This window comes from Schistocerca serialis, chromosome 9 (genome assembly GCF_023864345.2).
Source record: "Schistocerca serialis cubense isolate TAMUIC-IGC-003099 chromosome 9, iqSchSeri2.2, whole genome shotgun sequence".
Lineage (NCBI taxonomy): Eukaryota > Metazoa > Arthropoda > Insecta > Orthoptera > Acrididae > Schistocerca > Schistocerca serialis.
The window spans coordinates 343,073,865-343,101,526 of record NC_064646.1 but is presented as its reverse complement, the minus strand read 5'-3'; the positions used below and the strand labels follow the sequence as shown (position 1 = coordinate 343,101,526).

Genomic DNA, 27,662 nt, shown 5'->3' with positions numbered 1-27,662 from the left:
TATTGCTATTAGTGTAATAAATGTCGATAACCAGAATTTGTTGTCAAAGGGAAGAGAATTGAAAGTGCTTTATCTCTCCTTACATTGACGAATACATACCAGTTGGGGGGGGGGGGGGGGGGGGACAGCATTATTAAGATTGCTATTTTATTCAACAATTTTCTAAAATAGTATGGGCAGTCCAGTTTTCTGTTTTCCTCTCTTGTGCTTCAGCTTGCTCCATTCCACTTTATTCATCTGTAAAAATAAGTTGTTAAGTAAATAAATGATAATTTAAAGCCTGCCTCTCTATCTCTCTCTCTCTCTCTCTCTCTCTCTCTCTCTCTCTCATGTGTTAAGTGGGAGCTTCACTAGTGAGTGAGGTGACTTGTTGTGGCATGATCATTGGGAGTGGCTGTGGACTTCTCATACGCTCAACTACCCTTCTCCACCAGGTAGCAGGGACATTTTATTGCATCTTCTTCATAAACACTAAAAAGTTTGAATTAACACAAAATAAAATATTTTAAACTGCAAGAAGACAAAATGGCTGGACAGTACTTTCCTTCTGGAATCGAAAGTTTGAGTACTGCTAAGAAAAACATGTGAAAGCACAAAACTGTCTTAATTTACAGAACTATTCCTTCCTTCCCTCAGGAGGAAAGAGGAATATAGTGGCAAAGGAAAGAGGAATACAGTGGCAAAGTGGAGCTTCTTAACACACTATATATGTTAGGATGTTCCATTCAAACACCGTTTAAAAACACAAAATACCAGACAGACTTGTGAACACTAATATGTAATAATAAGAAAATAAATAAAACCCACTGAAAGTGGAGACACTTCTGTGAAAGGTGTATGGGTAGTAAAACAAGAAACATTGTGTTTGCTCAAGGGAGAACCATGCTTTTGTATTATATGCCAAACTAAAGTGATTTAATTGTGTATTCTATACTGACCCCAACAAACCCATTAATTTTATGAATTATTTTTCAAATTTTTCAGACTTTGCAGTGAGTGGTTCAGCTATATTTTATCCTGTCCTCTTGTCATTTTTCTGATAAGACACAGGATTAACAGTAAACTAAATTTGGGGAAACACACTCATTTCAGTCATTATAACAGTTTTATGCAAATGTTGTTCATGCCTATCCTCCCTGTGTCCCTTGTACATCCATGTTTGCCATTCACCGTTCTGCCGGAACACTCCATGGTCACAGCTACCTCATAAGCCAGGTGTTGCCTACCCACAAAGAGCAATAATTACTTTGTGATTTCTCTCGTGTTATATTTTCAATTAAGAAAATTTCAGTGCACCTCAATTGCATTTTTTTTTCCTTCTGCAGGAAACATGTTGAAGAACTGGGGAATATAGTCACAGAAAACTTGAAAGATGCAGTGACAAGCTTACAGAGGGTTGAAGCACAAATGGACATTGTTCATAGTAGCCTCAAGCTGGATGAAGAGAAGGCTGCAGGCAGAGGTGAGAGATAGTGAAATATTATTTTACAGGCATCAGATTGCACAACACTGATATTGTTTTCTATTATATGTATCTTGTGCAAATACTGAGATAAATGTTTTATTTAACATTGTTATCTGCAAAAGTCCGAACTTTGTACGTTCTGCGCTACTAACTTGCAAAAATCAACACTTTTAATATGTGCTGCACATTTTATAAATATATGTCACACATTTTCTGATTGCAGTTGCCCCATTTGTTGAGATATAATTAGTTTTGTAAGAAATAGGTGTTTAAAAGAGTATTACATATCCTTGGAGGAGATAGTACTGCTCAAAATTAGAAAAACCTTGTATAAACTTATATTCAGAAATAAATACTTCAGATGTGGCCACTTTTGTCCTGTGATAGTGACCTGTCTGTTGATACTGTAGGAGCCGCCCAATGTAGATACTATTCATTTTTCATTCTACCTCTCATAAAATCAAGAACTCGTACAAAAATATTTAGCAGCTCTCTGATTTGGTCACATGCATGGGACATACTCTCCTGTAATGTATGTACATTGCAGATGGGTGTGGAGTACATCAGCACCTTTAAATGTCTCCATAGCCACAAACCTAAGAGGTTAAGTGTAGTGTTGGCAGAAGAGCCAACACTGTTTTTCTAGAGGAGGCCGAAATGCACGCGTTCAATTACACGCTGACTGGCGTGAGGTCTGGAACAGGACAATATCTTGAGAATTGCAAATAAAGTACGTAGATGATGTAATACTTAACTTTAATCCACAATTGTAGAACATCTCTCGTTACGGTACATGCTTCATAATATTAATTATCAATTGAATACGGCGCCTTGCTAGGTCGTAGCAATTGTAGCTGAAGGCTATGCTAACTATCGTCTCGGCAAATGAGAGCGTATTTGTCAGTGAACCATTGCTATGAACGTCGGCTGTACAACTGGGGCGAGTGCCAGTACGTCTCTCTAGACCTGCCGTGTGGTGGCGCTTAGTCTGCTATCACTGACAGTGGCGACACGCGGGTCCGACGTATACTAACGGACCGCGGCCGATTTAAAGGCTACCACCTAGCAAGTGTGGTGTCTGGCGGTGACACCACATTAAGGTCAGGTGATTGTTACTGGACCTTCTTGACCAGTTGATTGTTCATTAAAAATTATGTTAGCAGTGGTCCTGTGAGATTTAGAAAAAGGGGTAGTGCCCTATTGTGATAAACCCTACCCATTTCCTTTCGGTATGGGTAATTTTCTCCAGTAATGCACATAATTTGTCAAGTAGAAATTGGTGACAAACAGCACCTCTTAATTTGCCCAGTAGTACATGAGTCTGTCATCCACAGTTTCTGGCCAAACATTGATGCTGAAATGAATTTGGTGCCTCGATTGCACGGTTGCTCTATATTTTGTAATGACCTGCTGAACATTTTTTTGAATGGATGTCTTTTGGCATATGTGATGTGTCTGTTGATTAAAGCTGTTGCCTAAATCATACTGGAATACCATGTCTGCCATTTTCCACATGAAATAATAGGACTCCATTCCACTGTGTACAATGTTCACACTGCAGTAGAGTATCGATTATCAAATGAACTGGAGAACTTTGATGTTCAGAAAACCAATTTACTCGGAAAGTCAACTGTGTATTTTTATTAACCAATTAACCAATAATTACATATATTTATAATAACATGAATATCTTTTATTATTACAAAAGCAAGTACGTTAGGAATGTGTGCAGTTCACTCTAATAAGCAATAATATGTAATACATATGCATTTTGCATATACAGTGCATATATATAGAATTCATGCTTGCAAAAACCCTTAATTCTGGGCTGTCCAATCAAGCCTACTGGCTTACGAGCAGATGAGCCACACACTTTTTTTTTGGGACAGATATCTGATACTGGTCACTTCCTCTTTGAGTTTCAAATCATTGCAAGGAAGTTTCTGAGCATGTAAATGTTTCACCTGCAGCCAATATTATTTTCACCTTCATTTTCTGGATCATTAGTTACTGAGTTGCTGGTGGCATCAGCTTTTTCAGTGACAAAGTTTATGATTACATTTTCCTGCTTGATTTGGTGCCCTGTATCTGCAGCATTGACACTCATCCAGTCTTTGAATGTCTTCTTCGTCACATTCATGCACTTGTGTTCTTTGAGCATATTGATCATTCTGGACATATCGTTCTGTTCATGCATTTCAACTTGACTTCGAGAACTTTCTTCCATACCAAAATTTTATTCCACACATTTTTCAAATTCTGTTCCTTTACACACTCCTGTGGTGCTCCAGTCATGTAGGAAGCATCTTTCAAATCAATATTTTTATGATATCTTAACAGACTTCCTTCTCCTTCTAAAAATAAATTACATAAACAATTCTTTTTTGTAATACCTTTTGAAAGTCTCAATAATAACTTGATCCATGGACTGTATTAAGGAGATTCCGTTAGGTTGAGGAAACACCACTTTTATGAGGTCTTCATTTTTGTTTAAGATGTCACATGATGGATGAGTTGGTGTGTTGTGAAGGATTATTAATCTCTTATCCATTTTGCTATTTTTTAGGTGACAAGCCTTTATAGAAAATACAAAAACTTCCATAAACTCTTCCATGAAAATTGTACTATGCGTACAGATTCTCGTTTGCGATGTGTAAGCAGTGTTTGGAACAATGCAGTTTCTTACTTTTGCCAATGACGAGCACAGGTGGCTACCAGTGGTATTGTGACAGCCTAAATCAATAATATGGTCTTCGCTTCTTTTAGGACCAGATGCTGCTAATTCATGACACGAAGCAAGTTTTTTTCTTGTCAAAGTTTTCCAGTTGAATCCAGTTTCAATGGCATTGTAAACACTTCAGAGAGCATAATCTTCTTCCCACAATACACCCCTTAGTTTGGTTTTGAAAGAATGCTGAGAGTAGACTTAAAGTGTTTTAACAAACCTGTGCTTGCTTTAAAGTGATTGGCTGACAAAAGTACATCACAGTCTCGATTTCAATGCTTTACAAACTAGTGTGCTGTGTTTGGTGGAATGCATATATATACTTTCATAATACAAAAATATTCTGCAGACATGTTATTGCACATCAAAACCCATAATTTTTTGGCTGGGCTTCATTTCCCGAAGTGCCGGGAAGGTCTACACCATTGTATAAAATCTTTGCCATTCAAAGGATTGGCAAGTTTTACAGTTCTGAGGGAAGGTATACTGTCACATAACATGGAAAAAGTATGTTTTCACATGGGAATATGTGTACATTCAACCAGGAAAGTGTGTATTTTCACTCAAGAAATCCAGGAAATTTGGGAACTTTTTTCCCTTACCCGTATCTACACCCTAACAAAGCTTCAATATAAAATTTGTGATGCTTGTCCTTTTTTTTTAGATCCGTAATTGTCAGGTTACCAACCTTGTACTCATTAGATATATTGGTTGCAGATTCATCTTCCGCTAACCTATTATTAATCTTATGTTTATCTTTCATAGAAACGATAACATATTCGCATTTAGGGGTTTTACATTGCAAGTTTACTTTGTGTGATCAAGGTGACTTAAGGATAAGGGTACTTATAAATGGCGGAAAAATCAAAACAATTTTATGACTTTATTAAATTCTATAGTCTTTCCTGACTATATTTATATATTCATTATAGGGTTTCAAATGAAAAATGACCTATATATACCAAATTTTAAAGTTACAGTCATGTATGCCACCACACCCCCCTTTATTTCTGATACAGAAACCAGTATTATTTCGAAAATTAATGAGTTCAATGTTTATGGTGATACCTTGGTAACAAAACTGGAGTGTTGTGGACATGTGCAAAAGAGGATGGGTGCTAGATTGAGGAAGCTACGAAGAGAAACGAAAGGAAAGTTGCTATCACCCCCTGAGGGTTCGGGGGTTAGAATAGGCCCGCGGTATTCCTGCCTGTCGTAAGAGGCGACTAAAAGGAGTCTCAAACGTTTCGGCCTTATGTGATGGTCCCCTGTCTGGTTTGACCTCCATATCTCAAAATTTTTCCGAAGAGCAAGCCGATTGGGGAAGGGCGCCTTACTTGGTGCATTGTGTCCATCTTGCGTTGAGATCTTTCACTAACTTATTTGTCATTGCATTGCAGTCCTGCTTGCTCTCCATCTCTTGGACATGGATACGTTCCTGCGTGCACTTTCCGCCATGCAATGTGCAGTGCCACTTTCTGCACTGATGGTGAGCATGGACTACATGTCACCTAAAATCTAGCACGGTAGCCAGTCCGTTGTGGTTGTAGCCCCCTGACAACACGGATCGCTCTACTGATGATGCCTGCGCCGTTAACTTCCCATGTATGCCAAGGAGTAGATGCCCATCTCCCTGGGGCATCGGGACTCCCGGCAATGGCCATCCTGTCAGGTGGCTCTTGCTGTGGTTGGGTGGCGCCTGTGGGGAGGGCCCTTGGTCGGAGTAGATGGCATCAGGGTGGATGACACGCAATGAAGCGTGGCACATCATCTCTTGCTGGTGGCCAGCGTTCGAGGGCTCATTTTAAAGCTAATGTGTATGACCCCAAATCGTTCCCCTCCCTGGCCACACCATGGGAGGAACAAAAGGCTATGAATGACAGTGAAACTTATTCGCCCCAGTAATTTGTCTGTACCAGAGCTGATGGTGAATCCTTTGTATCTGTGAAGCCACAGTTCTTTGTAGAACATTTAGAGGACAAGTTCGGAGAGGTGGAGGGCTTGACCAAAATGTGGTTCGGTTCAGTCTTGATAAAAACAGCATCCCCTGTGCAGTCACGGGCCTTTGCTCGCTTGTAAGCAGCTGGGGGATGTTTCAGCTAATATCACGCCCCATAAAAGCTTAAATATGGTCCAGGGCATTATTTTCCACAAGGATCTCCTTTTACAGTCTGATGACGAGCTGCGCGCCAACCTCGGGCGGCGAGGTGTCCATTTCGTCCAGCGCGTCCACCGGGGTCCGAGGGATCATCAAGTTGCCACCGGTGCCTTCATCTTGGCCTTCGAGGGTGACACATTACCTGAGAAGGTCGAGATGATGATCTACCGTTGTGATATAAAGCCATATATCCCTCCCCCGATGCGGTGCTTCAAGTGTTGGAAGTTCAGCCATATGTCTTCACGTTGTGCTTCCAGCCTCGTATGTCGCGATTGCGGTCGACCATCCCATCCTGATACTCCCTGTGCCCCGCCTCCCATCTGTGTCAACTGCAGAGAGCACCATCCCCCTTACTCGCCGGACTGTTCGATTCTGCAGAAGGAAAGGAAACTAATGGAAATCAAGACCCTGGACCGACTGACCTACACGGAGGCTAAACGGAAATTTGACCAGCTTCATCCTCTGGGCATGATGACGCCTTATGCCACCACAGCCACTCCTGCTACAGTTACGTCAGCTGCAACCCATCCAGTCAGCTCTCTGAGTTGAAGGACCACACCTGCCCCCTTGATGGTGGGGGGCACTTCACTCCCTGTTGCTCCTGCTCCGTCTACTTCAGGAGCAACACCGCCCCAACCATCGGGGACATCTGTAACTCCTTCCCAGCCAGAGAAGAGTCAGACTTCTTCGGCTCTTCTCACCAGGAAGGGGTCCCTTGGGGACCTCCCTTCGCAAGTTCCGACCAGCAGAAATGCGGATACCCGCAAGTGGCTGAAACACCCACCGGCCGCTGGTCATAGGGCCTCACGGTCGTCGTCCGTCCCTGAGACTGACCCAGGGAAGCCCTCCCAGCCTGAACCATCGAAGGCACAGTGAGAGAAACAGTAGAAGAAAAAGATTCATAAGAATCACGACAGTGCGGTGGCACCTGTCTCACCGCTTTCAACAAGCTCCACGTCTGAGTATGAGGTCGAGATTCTGGCATCTGCTGAAGACCTGGATCTCACCAGACCCTCGGACGCAATGGATGTCACTCGCACGGGTACTGAATAGGTGGCAGCAAGTGACCCAGTGGCGTAAACTGCCTCCTCAGTACCTTCAAGCCTTTCTCAGCCATGGACAATGAGTTTCCGTCTCAATGGCGGGAAAGCATTGTTATCCCCATTTTGAAACCTGGCAAGAACCCTTTGGAGGTGGACAGCTACCGCCCCATTAGCCTCACCAACATTCTTTGCAAGTTGCTTGAACGGATGGTGAGCCAGCGGTTGAGTTGGGTACTCAAGTCTCGGGGCCTTCTGGCTTCATCTCAGGGTGGGTTCCGTAAAGGCCGCTCTGCCGCCGACAATCTGGTGAGCCTGGAGTCAGCCATCCATACAGCCTTTGCCCGTCGTCAGCACCTCGTCGCTGTCTTTTTCGACATGCAGAAGGCGTATAATACGACATGGTGCCATCACATCGTCTATACGCTTCATGGTTGGGGTCTTCGGGGTCCACTGCCGATTTTCATCCGAAATTTTCTGTTGCATCGAACCTTCCGCATGCAAATTGCAGCCTCTCATAGTTCCTCCTGAGTTCAGGAGAACGGGGTGCCTCAGGGATCTGTTTTAAGTGTCTGCCTGTTTTTAATAGCAATTAACGGGCTCGCTCTGGTGGTGAGACATTCCCGCCGCGTCCTTGTATGCTAATGACTTCTGCGTTTACTATAGCTCTATTGGCATTGCAGCTGCTGAATGTCAGCTGCAGGGCACTATCCGCAAGATGCAGTCTTGGGCTGTAGTGCATGGCTTCCAATTTTCGGCAGCCATGACCTGCGTTAGGCATTTCTGCCGGCGATGCACTGTTCACCCGGAGCTGCGGCTTTATCTTGCCGGCGAACTTCTTGCTGTGGTGGGGACACATAGGTTTTTGGGAGTGGTTTTTGATACCCGGTTGACTTGGCTGCCTCATATTCGGCAGCTTAAACAGATGTGTTAGCGGCATCTAAATGCTCTGCAATGTGTGAGCCACACCAGCTGGGGCGCCGACCAATCTACCCTCTTACGGCTCTACCAGGCGTTAATCCAGTCCCGTCTGGATTATGGGAGCCTGGCTTATGGTTCAGCATCCCCTTCTGCGTTGCGGGTGCTGGACCCAATCCTTCACAGCGATATGCGCCTTGCCAATGGTGCTTTCTGGACCAGTCCTGTGAAAAGCTTACTTGTGTGTCCCTCCACTGCAGTTACGGCGCCAACGTTTACTGGCCGCTTATGCTGCCCATGTTTTTAGCTTGCCCGGGCATCCAAATTATCGTCTTCTGTTCCCACGGTCGGTCGTCCATCTCCCAGAACGTCGGCCCCGGTCGGGTTGTACGATCACGGTCCGAGTCAGCGAGCTTCTCTCGGGGGTTGAGATTTTCCCTCTTCCACCTCCTTTCCTGGCCCCTCTGCGTACACCCCCGTGGTGCGTGTCCCGCCCTTGCCTTCGGCTCGGATTGGCACAGGGCCCGAAGGACTTAGTCCCTCTGGAGGCCTTCTGCCGCTGCTTTCTATCCATCCTTGCCACGTATCAGGGCTCTGGCGTTGTTTATACTGACAGTTCAATGGTTGCTGGTCGTGTCGGTTATGCTCTGACTCTAGGGGACCACTACGAACAACATTCCTTGCTGACTGGCTGCAGCGTTTTCACTGCTGAGCTGGTCGCCATCTTTAGTGCCCTAGAGTATATCCCCTCCTGCTCAGGTGAGTCCTTCATTATCTGTAGCGACTCCCTGAGCAGTTTGAGCTATTGACCAGTGTTTCCCTCGCTCTCATCTGGTGATGGCTGTCCAGGAGTTTACATCTACATCTACATTTACATTGATACTCCGCAAGCCACCCAACGGTATGTGGCGGAGGGCACTTTACGTGCCACTGTCATTACCTCCCTTTCCTGTTCCAGTCGCGTATGGTTCGCGGGAAGAACGACTGTCTGAAAGCCTCCGTGCGCGCTCTAATCTCTCTAATTTTACATTCGTGATCTCCTTGGGAGGTATAAGTAGGGGGAAGCAATATATTCGATACCTCATCCAGAAACGCACCCTCTCGAAACCTGGCGAGCAAGCTACACCGCGATGCAGAGCGCCTCTCTTGCAGAGTCTGCCACTTGAGTTTATTAAACATCTCCGTAACGCTATCACGGTTACCAAATAACCCTGTGACGAAACGCGCCGCTCTTCTTTGGATCTTCTCTATCTCCTCCGTCAGACCGATCTGGTACGGATCCCACACTGATGAGCAATACTCAAGTATAGGTCGAACGAGTGTTTTGTAAGCCACCTCCTTTGTTGATGGACTACATTTTCTAAGCACTCTCCCAATGAATCTCAACCTGGTACCTGCCTTACCAACAATTAATTTTATATGATCATTCCACTTCAAATCGTTCCGCACGCATACTCCCAGATATTTTACAGAAGTAACTGCTACCAGTGTTTGTTCCGCTATCATATAATCATACAATAAAGGATCCTTCTTTCTATGTATTCGCAATACATTACATTTGTCTATGTTAAGGGCCTGTTGCCACTCCCTGCACCAAGTGCCTATCCGCTGCAGATCTTCCTGCATTTCGCTACAATTTTCTAATGCTGCAACTTCTCTGTATACTACAGCATCATCCGCGAAAAGCCGCATGGAACTTCCGACACTATCTACTAAGTCATTTATATATATTGTGAAAAGCAATGGTCCCATAACACTCCCCTGTGGCACGCCAGATGTTACTTTAACGCCTGTAGACGTCTCTCCATTGATAACAATATGCTGTGTTCTGTTTGCTAAAAACTCTTCAATCCAGCCACACAGCTGGTCTGATATTCCGTAGGCTCTTACTTTGTTTATCAGGCGACAGTGCGGAACTGTATCGAACGCCTTCCGGAAGTCAAGAAAAATAGCATCTACCTGGGAGCCTGTATCTAATATTTTCTGGGTCTCATGAACAAATAAGGCGAGTTGGGTCTCACACGATCGCTATTTCCGGAATCCATGTTGATTCCTACATAGTAGATTCTGGGTTTCCAGAAATGACATGATACGCGAGCAAAAAATATGTTCTAAAATTCTACAAGAGATCGACGTAAGAGATATAGGTCTATAGTTTTGCGCATCTGCTCGACGACCCTTCTTGAAGACTGGGACTATCTGTGCTCTTTTCCAATCATTTGGAACCCTCCGTTCCTCTAGAGACTTGCGGTACACGGCTGTTAGAAGGGGGGCAAGTTCTTTCGCGTACTCTGTGTAGAATCGAGTTGGTATCCCGTCAGGTCCAGTAGACTTTCCTCTATTGAGTGATTCCAGTTGCTTTTCTATTCCTTGGACACTTATTTCGATGTCAGCCATTTTTTCGTTTGTGCGAGGATTTAGAGAAGGAACTGCAGTGCGGTCTTCCTCTGTGAAACAGCTTTGGAAAAAGGTGTTTAGTATTTCAGCTCTTGCCCATAGCGGCCGCTCTGTGGTCTTTGTGTGGACTCCAGGCCATGTTGGGATACCCGGCAATGAAAATGTTGACTGCCTGGCGAAAGAGGCCACCAGTAAACCATCTCTGGACATTGGCCTCCCCGGAGACTGATTTGCGAGCTGTCTTACGCCCCAAAGTTTTCATGCTTTGGGACGCTGAAGGGCGCGATCTGACCACGCCCAATAAACTCCATGCTATCAAGGAGACAACGACTGTGTGGCGCTCCTCCTTGCGAGTCTCTCGCAAAGGAGTCTGTCGTCCTCTGCCGACTGTGCATTGGGCACACACGGATGACGCACGCCCACTTATTGCGCTGTGAGGACCCTCCTCTATGTTGCTGCGGGTCGCCATTGACAGTGGTCCACATTTTGTTGGCCTGTCCACTTTTAACTGTGCTCCGGCAGATGTTTGCACTGCCTGATACGCTCCCTGCCCTTTTAACTGATGACAATGCTAAGGCAGGCTTAGTTTTGTGTTTTATTCGGGCAGGGGGCTTTTATCACTTAATCTAAGTGTTTGTCCTTTTGTATTGATTCTGGCCTTTGGCCATCGATTTTAGTCTGAGTTTTTAGTGTGTTTTTTCTTTCAGTGGTTGGCTTTTCCTTTTTTGTCTCTATGGTCGGCCAACCACTGTCACACACTGTGTGATTTTAATTCGTTTTGTCTGTTCTCTGTCTGAGTCTGTCTTGTCGTGTGTCGTCTGTCATCGTTTCCTTGTTCGCTTTTATTCTGTGTGGGTATTTTTAAGTTTTGGAAAAAGGGACCGATGACCGTAGCAGTCTGGTCCCTTTAATCCCCCAAACCAACCAACCAACCAAAGTTGCTATCTGATGGAAAATCTCTGTCCGGCCAAGGCAGATTGACGGAAATGGAAATAGACCTTCTTCACAGTTATTATGGACTGGCCATTAGATAAACTGCACCTCTGAATGATGTTACAGCAATGATAAATGATGTATGGGTCACCTCCTTTCATAAGTTGTACACAGATGACCACCCTATTCACAGACTTTGCCCGTAGGAGCAGATTCTTGGTGTGATTACCAAAAAGCAAAAGGAACTGATCAAATATACCATCATAAGCATTCTCTTCCTGAGCTTATTATGAATGAAATAAAGCCAATTTTTAGAGACCTGAGTGACCCTGCTTTGCTTAGTAAATGTCTTCATGGGGGCACTCAGAATACAAATGGAAGTTTCAACCATTGCATATGGGAAAGATTACCCAAGAATGTTTTTGTAGAACTAAATACATTAAAAGTTGGTGTACTAGATGCAGTGATATGTTTCAATGATGGAGTGATAGGAGGGTTGGAAGTCCTGAGAAATTTAGGCATAAAATGTGACTATAATGCGGAAGATCAATTGCTTGCGTGTGACAGACAATGGGTGCATGAAGCTGAAAGATTCACTCTTCAAGTTACCAAAGAAGCAAGAAGTGCTAAAAGGAATACCAAGATGAAGCTTGAAGATGAAGAAACACTGCAGGATGAAGACTATGCTAGACATCTTGCAAAGACGACATGTTTTGTCATGGATAGTTGAGTCAGCGTGAGAGTGTTATGGAGATGCTCAACAAACTGTAGTGGCAGACACTACAAGAGGGGCATAGTGTATCGTGGAGAGGTTTAGTATTAAAATTCCATAAGCGTACATTCTGGGAAGAGGCAGTATTATTATTACGACTTCCTGCGTATGTCTCATGGATTGATGATAACGAGAAAATCCAAGAAATTGGACCTGGTACAGAGATTAATGAGCTATCATTCATTAATGGACCTTCCCATGAGTCACAGCATGCTCCAGCGAAGTCAAGGCTATGCTGATGCTAGCTAGCTAGCTGCTGGCAGGGTCACCCTAGCTGGACAGGCCTCAACGGAGAAGCTAGACGAATTTCTCACATAGGGCAGAGAAGGGCTCTATAGGCAAAGGGAAGTCAACCTCCTCAGTGGAGTAAACCAAAGAGAAAATCCTGGATCTCCAGATTGGGGGTTGGGCATGGGGCTAACAAATGCACCTCATAGAGTGGAATTGTTGCAGATATCACACATTGGCCTCGGAAGGACGTGGATTACACGATAGGGCAAAGAAAAATATTAACAAGATGGAAAACAGATATCATGATCACCACTTGGAAGTGAGAACACTTAAGAGACCCGACATACTGCAAGAAATTAGAGGAGAAATGGGTATGTATTGAGTGAAAATAGCTGCATTACAACAAATACGATGGAAAGGACAGGGAATGATTGCACTGGGGAAACACATTCAGAGAGAATACAGCCATCACAGTACTCTCTTTCTTATACATAGCTCAATGATGGCAAAAATAATAAGTGTCAAAGATATTACTAACATGTTGTGTTCTTTGAGACTGTAAGTTAATATAGGTAAAACAAAGTATATGATGAAGGGAGATTCTTGTGTGGTAGAAGAAAGATTTCAATAAAGATAAACGTGAAAAGAGTTCCAAAGAGAGGAAATGTTTAAATACCTTGACTCGATAATGACAGAAGATAGCAGAACAGTAGCAGAAATTCAAGAAAGGGTAGCAAGTGCAGGCTGATGTTAATCCTCGCAGAATGTATTCAAGTCCAGAAATGTTAGTAGGAATACAAAAATCCAAATATATTTGACTATATTTAGACCTATAGCAATGTATGGATTGGAAGGCTCAGTTATGGCCACAAGAGAGGAAGGCTGATTATTGAGATGGGAAAGGAAATTCTGAGAAAGGTATTTGGGGTAGTGAGAGAGCAAGGAAGCTGGAGAATAAGGACAAATGCAGAACTAAAGACACTTTAAGGACAGATGAATATTGTAGTGAAAAGTGAGCAAGGAAGAATAAGGTGGGCTAGACATGTACAGAGAATGCTAGAAACTGAAAGTGTTAAGAAAGTGTTTGTAGGAAACCTTAAAGGGAGAAGGAGAAGAGGAAGATCCAGAAAAAGTTGTCTTGAAGATATGGAGGAGGACCTCAAAGTAATGGGAATCAGGAACTGGAGAAGGAAAGCAGGGGGCAACGAAGAATGGAGGCAGGCTACAAAGGGGGTCAAGGTTTTGCCATGACTGTAGTGTCCACCTGTAAGCAAGCAAGTAAGTATTCACACATGAGCAGGGAAGGTGATCCTATAGTAGTACCAGAAGTACCCTCCACTACACATCATAGGATGGCTTGTTGAGTGTAAATGTAGATACATATGTAGATATGATAGTTTGTAAAGGATGTTTTCTCTTCAAGGAACATTTTGCTGTTAGTACTAGTTGTGTAATCGGAAACTGTGAGAAGTGTGTATTTAGAGTCAAGTTCATATCAAGAGTCCAGTATTTCAAGTGGTAGACAGTAAAAAGCACTGACTGCAGTAAAAAGCACTGACTGTCAATTTGGCAAGGATTAGGCTGAACATATTATCTTTTGTATTTTCAAATGCACCATGTGTTGTTAATAATTAGTTCCATCTAGAAAGTATTGCTTTTGCTGGTTGCAATTATATTCTTATCTTCGAATTTAACCAACATATAATGTGGAATAACCCAAAATGATGTCCTAGAAGGTTGCACACAGGTATTTCATTTGCATCACGGTGAGTGCCCATACTGTACCTGCCTGCTACTACTTGTGGTACTTAGTCTGATCATTACTTTTGTAATTTTTCCTCTGTCAGTTGGTCCCAAAATGATGAGACGAGTGTAAGTCATTAACAGTCCCTTCAGATCTATTCAGAGGCTTTTGTTGTATAATAGCATGGTATTCCCAAAGCAGACACCTAGCTATTGAATTAATGTTGTAATAAGACTTGTGACAAAAAGCCTTTTAAAAATTTTATTACTTAATATTACTCTGGTAGTTTTCAGCTCGATTAGAAGGGGCTTGGGGCCAGTGGTAGAAAGACAGAAGTGACAAAGTGTACAGGTTCTACAGTGGAATCTAATCTCTGATAGCTGTGGGAACCGTTTATTTAGGAGATGAGTGCTTTACCACTAACTTAACGAAATGCTGCTGTGTTAAATCATTTATCGGCAAATCGGGTAGATAGTTTGCAGTGTGAGAGATGAGCTTAGTTGTAGCTAATTTATGGAATAGCTTTCTGGACTCAAAGAATTATATTTATGAAACTTCTGGTAGATTAAAACTGTGTGCCGGACCGAGACTTGAACTCGGGACCTACCTTGGTAGAGCACTTGCCCGCGAAAGGCACAGGTCCCGAGTTCGAGCCTCGGTCTGGCACACAGTTTTAATCTGCCTGGAAGTTTCATATCAGCGCACACTCCGCTGCTGAGTGAAAATCTCATTCTGGAAAGTTTCCAGATATTTCCTGTGATGTTGGGAAGTGCAACTACACTAACAGCATGAAGACTGCATTTCTGTAGCTGAGCTCTTGCTTGAGTGAGATGGATAGTTCGCATTACTGAAGACTCACATGCTACGAACGAACTCTTGAGCAGAGTTGGCAACCAACCAAGATCTCTGGCACAAAATTTTTGTAGCCAAACTGCTGTTACTATAGTGTCAGATAATTGTATAAATTGAGATACAGACAGACTACAATATTAAAAAAAATTACTTTCGCGCTAAGTCAGTAGTACAGTGTTCACGTATTAGATACACTTCCTCTACAAACTGCCCCATCATGTTGCCACATTGTGCAAACAAACTGGCACTTCAAACTATGACAGCTGTCACATGTCCTTAACTCCCCCCTCCATCCCCCCCCCCCCCCCCTCACCTTTTTCTAAGAAGTCCAAAACTGAATTATTGCGAAATTCTGACAGTGCAGTCCGTAGTTAACCCAAAGGCCTTTGAAACTGTGATAGGTATGTGGAGGAAGTGTTGAAAATTCGCACTAATTTGCTATACTGTTTGATAACTGAGGTTTTTCCTACATTGTTGCTGAAATTGTTCTGAAGCAATAGTAATAAATAAAAATTAGTGAAGCGACCAACATTTTCTCTGTGTTTGATGAAGACACCATTCATATAATGAAAGGAGGAGATTGTAGTCATTAATTATAAAAAGTGTGTGTTTTCCATACTACTCCTAAACCACTGGGCCGATTTCAACCAAATTTGGTACGCATATACCTTACTGTCAGGCGAAAATTGCTGGTGGCGGGTCTAAGAACCACCTATATATCAAAGGGGTGGGGATGAACTGAAAGCATAGACTGCAATGCGTGAATGCCCAGACTTCATTCATCTAGTATTTGAGAATGAGGGTAGTTAGTGACAATTAATTTCAAACTTTTACGAAATTTTTACTCGCTGGCAATCCCAACAAAATGAAGAAAGGAAAATTTTTATCGCTTACTACTTTTTAACTGCTCATGCAGTAAAAGTACTTCATAAGGCATGATGTTATAATTTATTACTTCTTTACTGCTAACTGTATTCATGACACATTTTGCAGGCAGTATGCACACACACCACTTAATTTAAGTGAAATTATATCATTATACAACACACAGTTCAGGGTATATGCTGTCATAAACAATGAGATGCGTGAAAAACTGCCACTTTGTGCATGATGTTTAAATTTATTTCTTAATTGGTATTGATTCCATTTGCAACACATGGTGTAGACTGTATTCACATATGCCACTGAAAGTACCTACAAAATTATATCAATGTACGACATACAGTTCAGGAGATATGATGTCATGAGCATTAAGCAGAAGGCCAGACATTGCATGGTACAGGAGTGGATGCACAGCTATAAGTAAATACCTGGGCAACACCAGGCTTCTGTTCTAGTATTTAATGAGACAAAATGATAAATTGGTAACTAGCTAAATATTTTTTTTCTTTTTTTATTCTTTTTTTTTTTCTTTTTTTTTTTAGTTACTGGCTCAGTAATGCATCGTTGGTCCAGGGGTTTTGAGCAAATAAAATCGCGAGTGGAAACACTACACGATGTATTGCTGCAGGATTTGAAGACCAGGAGTGAAAGAACTTCATCAAAGCTTCTGAAGTTACAAGACGAACCAACACCACCTTGGCAGGATATGGAAATGCTGTGAGTAATGACATTGTTTTTCTTTCTCTCTCTAACATTTCTTTCTCTCTTTCTCCTTTTTATTGCATGTGGCATTTAAGGCACCTTCTTCTACAGTTTTCATGTATGAATGCTGTGGTGTAGCTAACTGATAGTAACAGGTAGAATATTTAAAATGGGATATAGTGAACACACAAACTCAAGTGAAAATAACCTTTCAGCTTTCAGCACATATCTCAGAGAGAACAAAACACTCCACAGAAAGGACTGACAGAAGTCTTGCTATTTTGCATAATGTCTCCAAACGCCAATTTTAGAAGAAATACAGATCTTCATTCACATGACTAAGCACCCAGAACACATACTAAATGAATTGTGCAGCAAACAGTTTATGGAAAATTTCGAAAGCACATGAATCGGTATGCGAAAGGCACTCCATTCTGCATTAATCACTAAATACACAACCAAAAATGATTCACAGAAACCTTCAACAGCACCATAATCAGCATATGAATTGCCCTCCATACTACCTTAATCACTCACAAAATATGAGACTGCAAACTATACACTGAAAACAATATTATCGTCTATGGATTCCATTGAAAAATGATTGAAACAGTATGCTTTCTCTTAAATAGTGTTGGAAAGGAAATGAAAATTTATTATGTAACCATGATGTGATGAAACACTGTCACGCACTGAAAATAGTGATACTAATACAATCACTGAGTACTGAATATATCAGAGATTATATGAGACCTTATAACAAAATTCTTTGTATCAACATCAGTCAGAATTACAATAACACCTAGAATAAATAATCCAGTGAGACATAAAGTGTAATCCAACAAGACCAAATTCGCCATTGTATATACAATACTGTTGTCATGTGGACCTCATAATGCTTAATAATAAATGTGCCACAATTATGAAAAAAATTTATGTATTATGCACAGCATTTAACATAATACTGAAAGGTATAACCATAACTGTGACATCTTCTAACATAGATATGAGATACATTTATGTGTGATATATTGTCCACATCAACTATATCTTAATCACAAATATGTAAGTAGTTAACATATGAATCATTTCATCACTGAGATCCTTATGATTCACATTCTGTGCATCTAATTATAACAAATGCTTTTGTCTGTAATAGATGGCTTGTGATAATGGGCAAAGCTCAAAACTAGTCAGCCACTAAATAAATGGCAGTTTTGGTGTTCTGTGCATTCCCAATGTGCCACAGTCAGAGCAGACTGTCCTGTACAAATAAGAAAATATGCTGAGAGTCCCTCCTGTAAATTATGTAATGTCATGGTATTGTTTTGTATGTTTGTCTAGGATGTGTATAAGACAGGACAATTTATGCAGAATTTTCGTACAAGAAGTGGTGTGGTTAAAGGCAACCAGTCACCAAATAGATAAGCTTTGCGATGTTGATAGGCATTCATATGTTCAATTGAAGCTTACAGCTCAGCTTTTAAACTCACACATAGGCTGTGAAGTTGGGCATTCTCATGATGCTTTGGCATATTTTCTGAAACTGATGTGAAAACACACCGCTGCACCAAATGTGTTTTTAATAATTTGTTGAACAGGTTTGAACCAAACACATGGACTGTAGACTTCCATCCTTTGGGAACTGAAAACCCAAGTACTACTTGTGTAGACAATTTTGTGAAAGCATCTCTGTTTATTGTGAAGACACTGTAACACCACAAAAGAGAATAAAAAGATTTTGTATTACAATGCTTCCTGTGCGCGTCACTTGCACTTACTTCTCAAAGTGTAAAGTTAAACATGTGTTGCCAGTTGAACTGAACACCCCCTGAAGCATCAAGGAATAGTTAGGTTAGTAATGGAAGGAATAAAAATTGTACAGGGAGAGCAGAGATTGACTACAAAAAGCAGATTCAAGTGGATGTCAGTTGCAACATTTGTGCAGAAATTGAGAGACTTGAAGGGAATGAACTGGTGTGGAGAGCTGCATCAAACCAGTCTTTGTACTGAAGACAACAACAACTTGAAACTTTCCTGAAACATTTAAATAAAATAAGTTTGTTTTACGTTATGGACAGAGTAAACTCCTTTTGCTATCTAATAGGATTCTGGAATAAGTAAGTAAAAGATTCATCTACCGAACTATGTTGGAGAAAACCTGGAGAATATGAGGATATCTTCTTCTTTGCCAACTATACATTACACATCCTGTAAACTTCTCTAGGGCTAAAGAGCAAGATTCGAGCGTTATGCCTCGTTTACACCAGAATGAATGAAAGTGAACACAAGCAAACAAACATTCACAAACAATTCAGCAATGTTCAATACAATTCACCTATATTTGAGAACTAATATTTACAGTGGAGGGAACTAGCTTCAGGGTGCCCTCGATACAACAATTAAACACTGGTTATAGCCACAGTGAAAATGTGATATTCAGTTGGGATTATTTTGCATAGCTTGTGTCCATTTGAATAGATACTCGACTCATATACTTACGGTTGCTGGCTGCTTCAGTGTACCCTCAATGTGTTGGAAAAAATACACTATCTAATCAAAAGTAACTAGATGCTCTGACCCATAGGTGTTCCATTGGGTTCAGTCAGGGCTCTGGAATGGGGAGATCATTTCAGCAGTGTTATTGTCCACAAACCATTGCTTCACAGGTGCTGCTTTGTGACAAGGTGCATTGCCATACTAATACAGTCAGTCATCATCTCTAACCTGTTCCTCTACTTTATGCAGTACACAATGCTGTAAAATATGTCCATATCCTTGCACAATTAGCATTTTCTTAAGCACAATGAGGGAACTACAGCCTAATCATGAAGAATGTCTCCATGGCGTTAACAACACCTCCTCCATAATTCGCTGTTGACGCTGCCCATGATGCTAGGTAACATTCTCCAGACATTTGCCAAATCTAGATCTTCCATTGGTTTGCTGCAGTGTGTAGCGTGATTTATCACTCCAAATCACTCATTTCCAGTCATCCACCGTCCAGTGGCATCGCTCTTAAGACCGCTTAGGCATTGATTAGCAACTACAGATATTGCGGTTTATGAGGAGCTGCTCAACTATCGTACCCCAATTTTATAAACTCTTTAAACGAAGTCATTGTCCCTGCTGAACTGCTGGAAGCTCTTTGGAACTCTCATGTAATGCCATCCACTGCTTTCGTGTGGTTTTTTACAACCGCCTCCACAATGCTAGATGGTCCCTGTCCACCAGTACCTGAGGTCTGCCTGAATTTGGTGTAGCTATGGCTGTTTTTCCATGTTTCCTCTTCACAGTGACATCACAAACAATTGGCTTGGGCAGCTATAGAAGGTGTTAAATGTCCATGATGCATTTGTTACTCAAGTGACATCCAGTGACTAGTCCACATTCATTGTCACTCTTAACCAACCATTCTGCTGTTACTGCTTCTCTACTGACAATATAATACTCCCAACATCATTTTATGCTGGTGGTTCCATCTCTTGTGACATCAGGTAGTCAATTCCACGTTCTGTAGTGGCGTCCAGATACTTTTGATCAAGTAGTGTACATAAAATGTCAGGCGAATTGCTGGATATCAGTAAACGGCTGCCAAAATATTTTGATGCAGAGCCTTCTGGCCATCTTATGGTGTATACTGATGAGAATACCCTGAGTTCTGTTTAAAATAGCACTGGTGCATGTGTGGTGTCTCAGTTTGTCACTGCACATGCTTTGCTAGAGCTCATGTTAGCCTGCTTCAGTTCTGTGCAGCACATGGTAAAATCACAGAATGACACCAATTACATACATCACAGAGTATTTCTGTAACAACATTCCACACATTATATAACTGGAAACTCCGTCCCGATTGGTAAGGTTCACAGTCAGTCATATTTCCACGTATTCATTTATAACGGAGTTCCAAAAGTTTGATATATGGGGCACAATTTTTGTATCATTGTATTTCGTTGTAAGGTTGGTAGAATTATAGCATTCTGTCATAGCGGATTTGCTATCCTGGAGGGGACAAGTATGTCTCTGGTGTTCCACAATGCACTTCTGAACAAAAGTGTTGAGATTTCATCTTCTTTCTTGTTGTGATGTTTGCAGAGATCTCTATATGTGCTGAGATGAATATCTATTTTCTAGGAACGCAAATTGAAGGTGTTTCAGTTCCACTTGCAGGTTGCCGGCATCTGACAAGACCTCCAAAATGGTCATTGTTTGTGCCAGATAATGGTAACTAGTTGAGTGAACTTTCAAAATGTGGATTGTCCAAGTGTACCAACTAGTTGCCACTATCCATATATATATATATATATATATATATATATATATATAAGGTGCCTTACCGAACAAAAGCGCTGGCAGGTCGATAGACACACAAACAAACACAAACATACACACAAAATTCAAGCTTTCGCAACAAACTGTTGCCTCATCAGGAAAGAGGCAACAGTTTGTTGCGAAAGCTTGAATTTTGTGTGTATGTTTGTGTTTGTTTGTGTGTCTATCGACCTGCCAGCGCTTTTGTTCGGTAAGTCACCTCATCTTTGTTTTTTTATATAAAATTTTTCCCACGTGGAATGTTTCCTTCCATTATATATATATATATATATATATATATATATATATATATATATATATATATATATATATATATATATATATAAAAAAAAGGACAGGTATACACTCGCACACACGCACATAGGGATATGTGCGTGTGTGCGAGTGTATACCCGTCCTTTTTTCCCCCAAAGGTAAGTCTTTCCGCTCCCGGGATTGGAATGACTCCTTACCCTCTCCCTTAAAACCCACTTCCTTTCGTCTTCCCCTCTCCTTCCCTCTTTCCTGATGAGGCAACAGTGTGTTGCGAAAGCTTGAATTTTGTGTGTGTGTTTGTGTTTGTTTGTGTGTCTATCGACCTGCCAGCGCTTTCGTTCGGTAAGTCACCTCATCTTTGTTTTTATATATATAAAAACAAACGACACACGATGTTTAGCAGTGCATCGTGGAGCACCAATGAAATACTCACCTCCTCCAAGACATCAAATCCACTATCGCAGAACACTGTAATTCTACTGGCCATATGATGAAATACAAAACAAAAATTGTGACCCAGACTTCAAACTTTTGGAACTCTGTTATCAATGGATAAGTGTGAATATGCCTAGCTGAGGACCAGTTAGATAATCCTTGGAATCTTGTTGCAGAAAAACTTTGTATTCTGCATTGTTAAATTTCACAGATAGTGTACTTGTTTGAAGTCAGTGGTAGACATAAAGCATTGTCTGAAATTGTAATAAATGCTTTCTCTGAAAATCATTTTGGACAAATGATTCAGGAGCCCAAATGATGTGTATATAGTTGTGGTAAATACTAGACATCTTTAAAACAAACTATCCTATGCAGATAGAGCATCAGAATAGATACAGAAATTAGAGACCACAATGTCTAGCGAGATTGAATACCGTGACGTAAAAATCCACTAGAAATAAATACACAATAAGTCAATTTAAAAAGGAGAGTGGAAATTGACACCTTCCTAGTCTCGATTCCTTCCATACTAATTATGTATGTGTCAAACAAATGTGACTTGGATTCAGAGAAATAGTATTTACAACCGTTGAGAGTTTTATATCAAGCAAATTAAAAGGGATATAGCTGGATACTACCTAACAAGTGGCAGCAGGAGAGCATGCATATTAAAGTATTTAAATTTGCAGACTTTCAGAGCCAGAGGCTCCTTTTGGAAGGAGAGTTGAAGTAGAAGGAAGAGGGGTGAAGGAAAAGGACTGGTGAGATTTAGGAAATGGGGACAGTTTGGAAAGATCGCCAAGATCCCCAGGTCATGGGAGACTACATACTGGACAGGCTGAGAAGGAAAGACTGATTGCTGGGGACTGCACCAGACAAGATTTGAGAACCTGAGAGTTTGCAGGTGGAAGGGAGGGTAATATGCAAGACAGAGATTACTGCAAACCGTTGTACATGAGTTAATAAGAATGGAAAACTAAGTGCATCATATGTGGTAGATGGGGGGGGATATAAGTCAGAAAATGAAATATAGAAAACTAAAAGAGAGTGAAGAAAGGTATAGTTACTATGAAGAAATGCTGAGATGAGACCAAAAGGACTGACAATGGACATCAAAAAGGTTTAAAAAAGGGCAGATTTAAGGACTGACAACGGACATCAAAAAGGTTTAAAGAAGGGCAGCTTGTTTTCTGTAATTACAAAATAGTGGGAGAGTGTCTCACAGATGCAATAAGCACATTGAGATGGCAGTCCAACAATGGTGCAAAATGAACCATGGAACATGAAAGTAAGTAACTAATGGTTCGACAATATTCATACCTCTTTGGAATTAGAATTATTATATCCTTTTTTTAAATCTGAGGGTATTTTGCCTGTTTCATACATCTCGCTCATGAGATGGAAGAGTTTTGTCCTGGCTGGTTCTCCCAAGGCTGTCAGTAGTTCTAACGAAATGTTGTCTATGCCTGTGTCCTTGTTTTGACTTAGGTCTTTCAGTGATGTGTCAAAGTTTTCTCGCAGTATCATGTCTCCTATCTTATCATCTACATCCTCTTCCATTTCTGTAATACTGCCCTCATGTACATCTCCCTTGTACAGGCTCTCTTTGTACTCCTTCCACCTTCCACATTTCCTTCTTTGCTTCGGACTGCTTTTCCATCTGAGTTCCTGATATTCATATAGGTGGTTCTCCTTTTTCCAAAGGCCACTTTTAATTTTCCTGGAGAATGAATGTGTCTTTCCCCTAGTGATACATGCTTCTAAATCCTTACATTTGTTCTCTAGCCATTCCTGTTTAGCCGTTTTGAACTTCCTGTCACTCTCACTTTTTAGACTTTGATCTTTGGATTTTTTGTCTTTTTAACTACGTCTCCTCCACTGCCTTCACTATTTCATCTCTCCCAACTACCCGTTCGTCTCTACTGTATTCCTTTACCCTGTTCTAGTCATCTGTTGTCTAATGCTCCCTCTGAGTCTCTCAACAACCAGGTTCTTTCAATTTATCCATATCCTATCTCCTTAATTTTCTACATTTTTTGAATTTCTTCAGTTTGAATATGCAGTTCATAACAAATAACTTGTGGTCAGAATCCACATCTGCCTCTTCAGATATCTTACAGTTTAAAATGTGGTTCTGAAATCTCTGTCTTACCATTATATAATCAATGCTAAATCTTCAGATGTCACTAGGTCTCTTCCACATATACAACCTTCTTTCATGATTCTTAAACCAAGTGTTAATGATGATTTAAATTACATTTTGTGCAAAATTCTACCAGGCGGCTTTCTCTTTCTTTCCTTTCCCCAGTCCATATTCACCTACTATTTTTCCATCTCTTCTTTTGCCCGCTATTGAATTTCAGTCCCCCACATCACTATTGAATTTTCATCTTCCTTGACTATCTGAATAATTTGTTTTGTAATCACATCATCATCTGCAAAACTAATTGGTGTATAAACTTGTGCTACTGTGGTGGGGGTGGTCTTTGTGTCTATCTTGACTACAAAATCCGTTCACTATGCTATTCATAGTAGCTTATCCACATTCCCGTTTTCTTATTCGTTATTAAACGCACACCTGCATTACCCCTATTTGACTTTGTATTTATAACCCTGTATTCACTTGACCAGAAGTTCCTTTCCTCCTGGCATCAAACTTCCAACATTCTCACTATATCTAACTTTAGCCTACCCATTTCCCTTTTTAAATTTTCTAGTCTACCTGACCAGTTAAGGATCTGACATTTCACACTCTTATCTGTGGAACACCAGTTTTGTTTCTCCTGGTAACAACATCCTTCTTAGAAGTCCCCACATGGAGATCCAAATGTGGGGTACTATTTCACCTCTGGAATATTTTACCCAAGATGATGCCATCATTTAACCATACAGTAGAGCTGCATTCCCTTGGGAAAAATTACAGCTGTAGTGTGCCCTTGCTTTCAGCTGTTCGCAGCACCAGAACAGCAAGGCTGTTTTGGTTGATGTTTCAAGGACTGATCAGTCAATCATCCAGACTGTGGCCCCTGCAACTACTGAAAAGGCTGTTGTCCCACTTTAGGAACCTCATGTTTGTCTTGCCTCTCAACAGATATCCCTCCATTTTGATTGCACATGTGGTATGGCTATCTGTATTGCTGGGACATGCAAGCCTCCCCACCAGTGGCAAGGTCCGTGGGTGCATCCTCCCCAAAAGATTTAAAGCATTCAGTTAGTGATTTGCATTCACCATTTTACTGACTGGAGCGAATTTTTTATTGGTAATTCCTTTTGAGTGAAAGGAAATGGTGAGGAGTGCCTTGAAACAGCTTTTCTGCAAGTCCGCATGCACACTTTTTCGCTTTTAAAGATACTGGACCTTTTTATTCCAAGCTTTGGTGCTTTGTAAGTAGCTTGTACTGAAAATATTATGTTTTTTCAGCTGTTATGATGCAGATCTAGCGGCTGATCTTTTCATGTCTCTGCATTGTTCAACACTGCAGTCTTCTTGATAGTCACTGTGTGAGTGGTGCACAAAGCAACAATAGAACTTCTTGGACAAATTTTCAGTTATAATTTGGTGTACAGTTGTTTTAGGACTCCAGTGAGCAAATTAAGCTGATAGATGCACCATGATCGTTTCACAGAATTTCAGTCACTTTTTGAACATTTTCTTTGACTCGCTGTCAATTATGCACTTGGATGTGGATTATCTTCTATGCTTCATTTCTCAGACTGTGGCTCTTTTACCCAATTTAAAACAAAATGTACTGTTCACACATTGCTCCATTGCTCCTTTCATGACCAAAGTTAAAAACATACTCTTAATGTCCTGGTTATTATGAGCAGTGTGTGATACCAGCACAGTTAAATTGAAAATGGAAGGTAGTCAAAATACCATGCTAGTTAATTCATGTATCTGTTCAAAGATGGCATTAATAGTTACACAAATCTAAAATAGTATTGCAGGATCACTTGCAGCACCAGTAGATAGTCTGTTGTGCTGATATAGCCTGAAAGGTTTACTGATTACCACAAAACACTTTTATTGTGTGCGTAACGGTAATTTGAGGGAGTTATCAGCTAAATCTATCATATTCAGAACAGAATGGGTTACTGGACCTTACAAATAATGTTACTGGTCTACACATATGTTGATACAGGACATCCCAGGAGAAATGGTCAGTATCCAGGGATATGACAGGAACAATTAATTAAAGCAAAAATGCCATATGGGCATATGCCCTGTTCTGAATGGTTTCTGAGATAGAGCACACTTAATATACATTTGCTTTTAGGATATATATATATAAATCTAAAAACAAAGATGATGTGACTTACCAAATGAAAGTGCTGGCAGGTCGACAGACACACAAACAAACACAAACATACGCACAAAATTCAAGCTTTCGCAACAATCTGTTGCCTCATCAGGAAAGAGGGAAGGAGAGGGAAAGACGAAAGGATGTGGGTTTTAAGGGAGAGGGTAAGGATTCATTCCAATTCCGGGACATATTATATGTCTGCTTGTGTCTGTATATGTGTGGATGGATATGTGCGTGTGTGCAAGTGTATACCTGTCCTTTTTTCCCCCAAAGGTAAGTCTTTCCGCTCCCGGGATTGGAATGACTCCTTACCCTCTCCCTTAAAACCCACTTCCTTTCGTCTTCCCCTCCCCTTCCCTCTTTCCTGATGAGGCAACAGTTGGTTGCGAAAGCTTGAATTTTGTGTGTATGTTTGTGTGTCTATCGACCTGCCAGCGCTTTTGTTCGGTAAGTCACCTCATCTTTGTTTATATATATATATATATATATATATATATATATATATATATATATATATATATATACACAAAGATGATGTGACTTTGTTTATATATATATATATATATATATATACACACAAAGATGATGTGACTTACCAAACGAAAGCACTGGCAGGTCGATAGAAACACAAACATACACATAAAATTCAAGCTTTCACAACCAACAGATGCTTCAAGTGGAATGTTACCCTCTATTATTAATCTCTGTGTGTGTGTGTGTGTGTGTGTGTGTGTGTGTGTTTGCTTTCAGTCTCTCTTTTCAGGACGTTTTTCTGCCATTAAACTAGCCTATTGAGTGCACAGTTATCCATAGTGTGTAATGCACTGCCACTCCTCAAATTCACATCTCTATGGTGAGAACAGCACCCTAACACAGGTGTTGCTGAGTGAATGTATGAGACTTCATAGTACTATCAGACTAGTGGACATGTTTGAAGGCAGTTCTACCTATGCAGTTTAGAGAAAATTGTGGTGAGGGGGCTAAGGTATCCAAATAGCACGGGGTGCTCTAACACTACCCCACTTGGATTACGGAAGCCTGGCCTATAATTTGGCAGGCCTTATGATAATACTTCATCTAGTTGAACACTGTGGGGCCAGACCTGCAACTGGCAGCTGGTGGATGGGTCCTGTAGACAGTCTTCTGACAGAAGGCAGACATCCCCTTAGAGATTCGACAGCTACAACTATTACTTAACTCTGCTGTCTAACAGCTTATCTTCAAACACCCTTCAGACCAACATACTCCTGATATCTGCTACTCTACAACACAGACATGTGACTCTTTATCACAATAATTCTCATAACACACCAACTTGGAGGGTCCCTTGCCCACAACTTCACCTAAATCTGTGCCCCAGGCTGAAATACATTACTAACCCATCTATTCTATGGTGACTGTTTTATTCAACAGTGAATGAATTACAGAGTTGGGAAATAATTTGTCGATAAATCGTGTGTTGATGGCCAAATGGGCTCTGCTCCTCCACACACAGGTGACAATGAACAGCAGTCCCT

General features: G+C 41.2%; 1 protein-coding gene across 4 annotated transcripts in view; it reads left to right on the top strand.

The window, feature by feature from the left end:
- The window catches only part of LOC126419922 (inhibitor of nuclear factor kappa-B kinase subunit alpha), a 176,749-nt gene that overhangs the window by 113,440 nt on the left and 35,647 nt on the right, over window positions 1-27,662 (top strand). For all 4 annotated transcript variants that reach the window (XM_050087209.1, XM_050087207.1, XM_050087208.1 and 1 more), the window contains exons 11-12: window positions 1,326-1,462; window positions 16,660-16,834. In XM_050087209.1, the coding sequence (XP_049943166.1) occupies window positions 1,326-1,462; window positions 16,660-16,834 (312 nt within the window). The remainder of the gene's footprint in view (window positions 1-1,325; window positions 1,463-16,659; window positions 16,835-27,662) is intronic.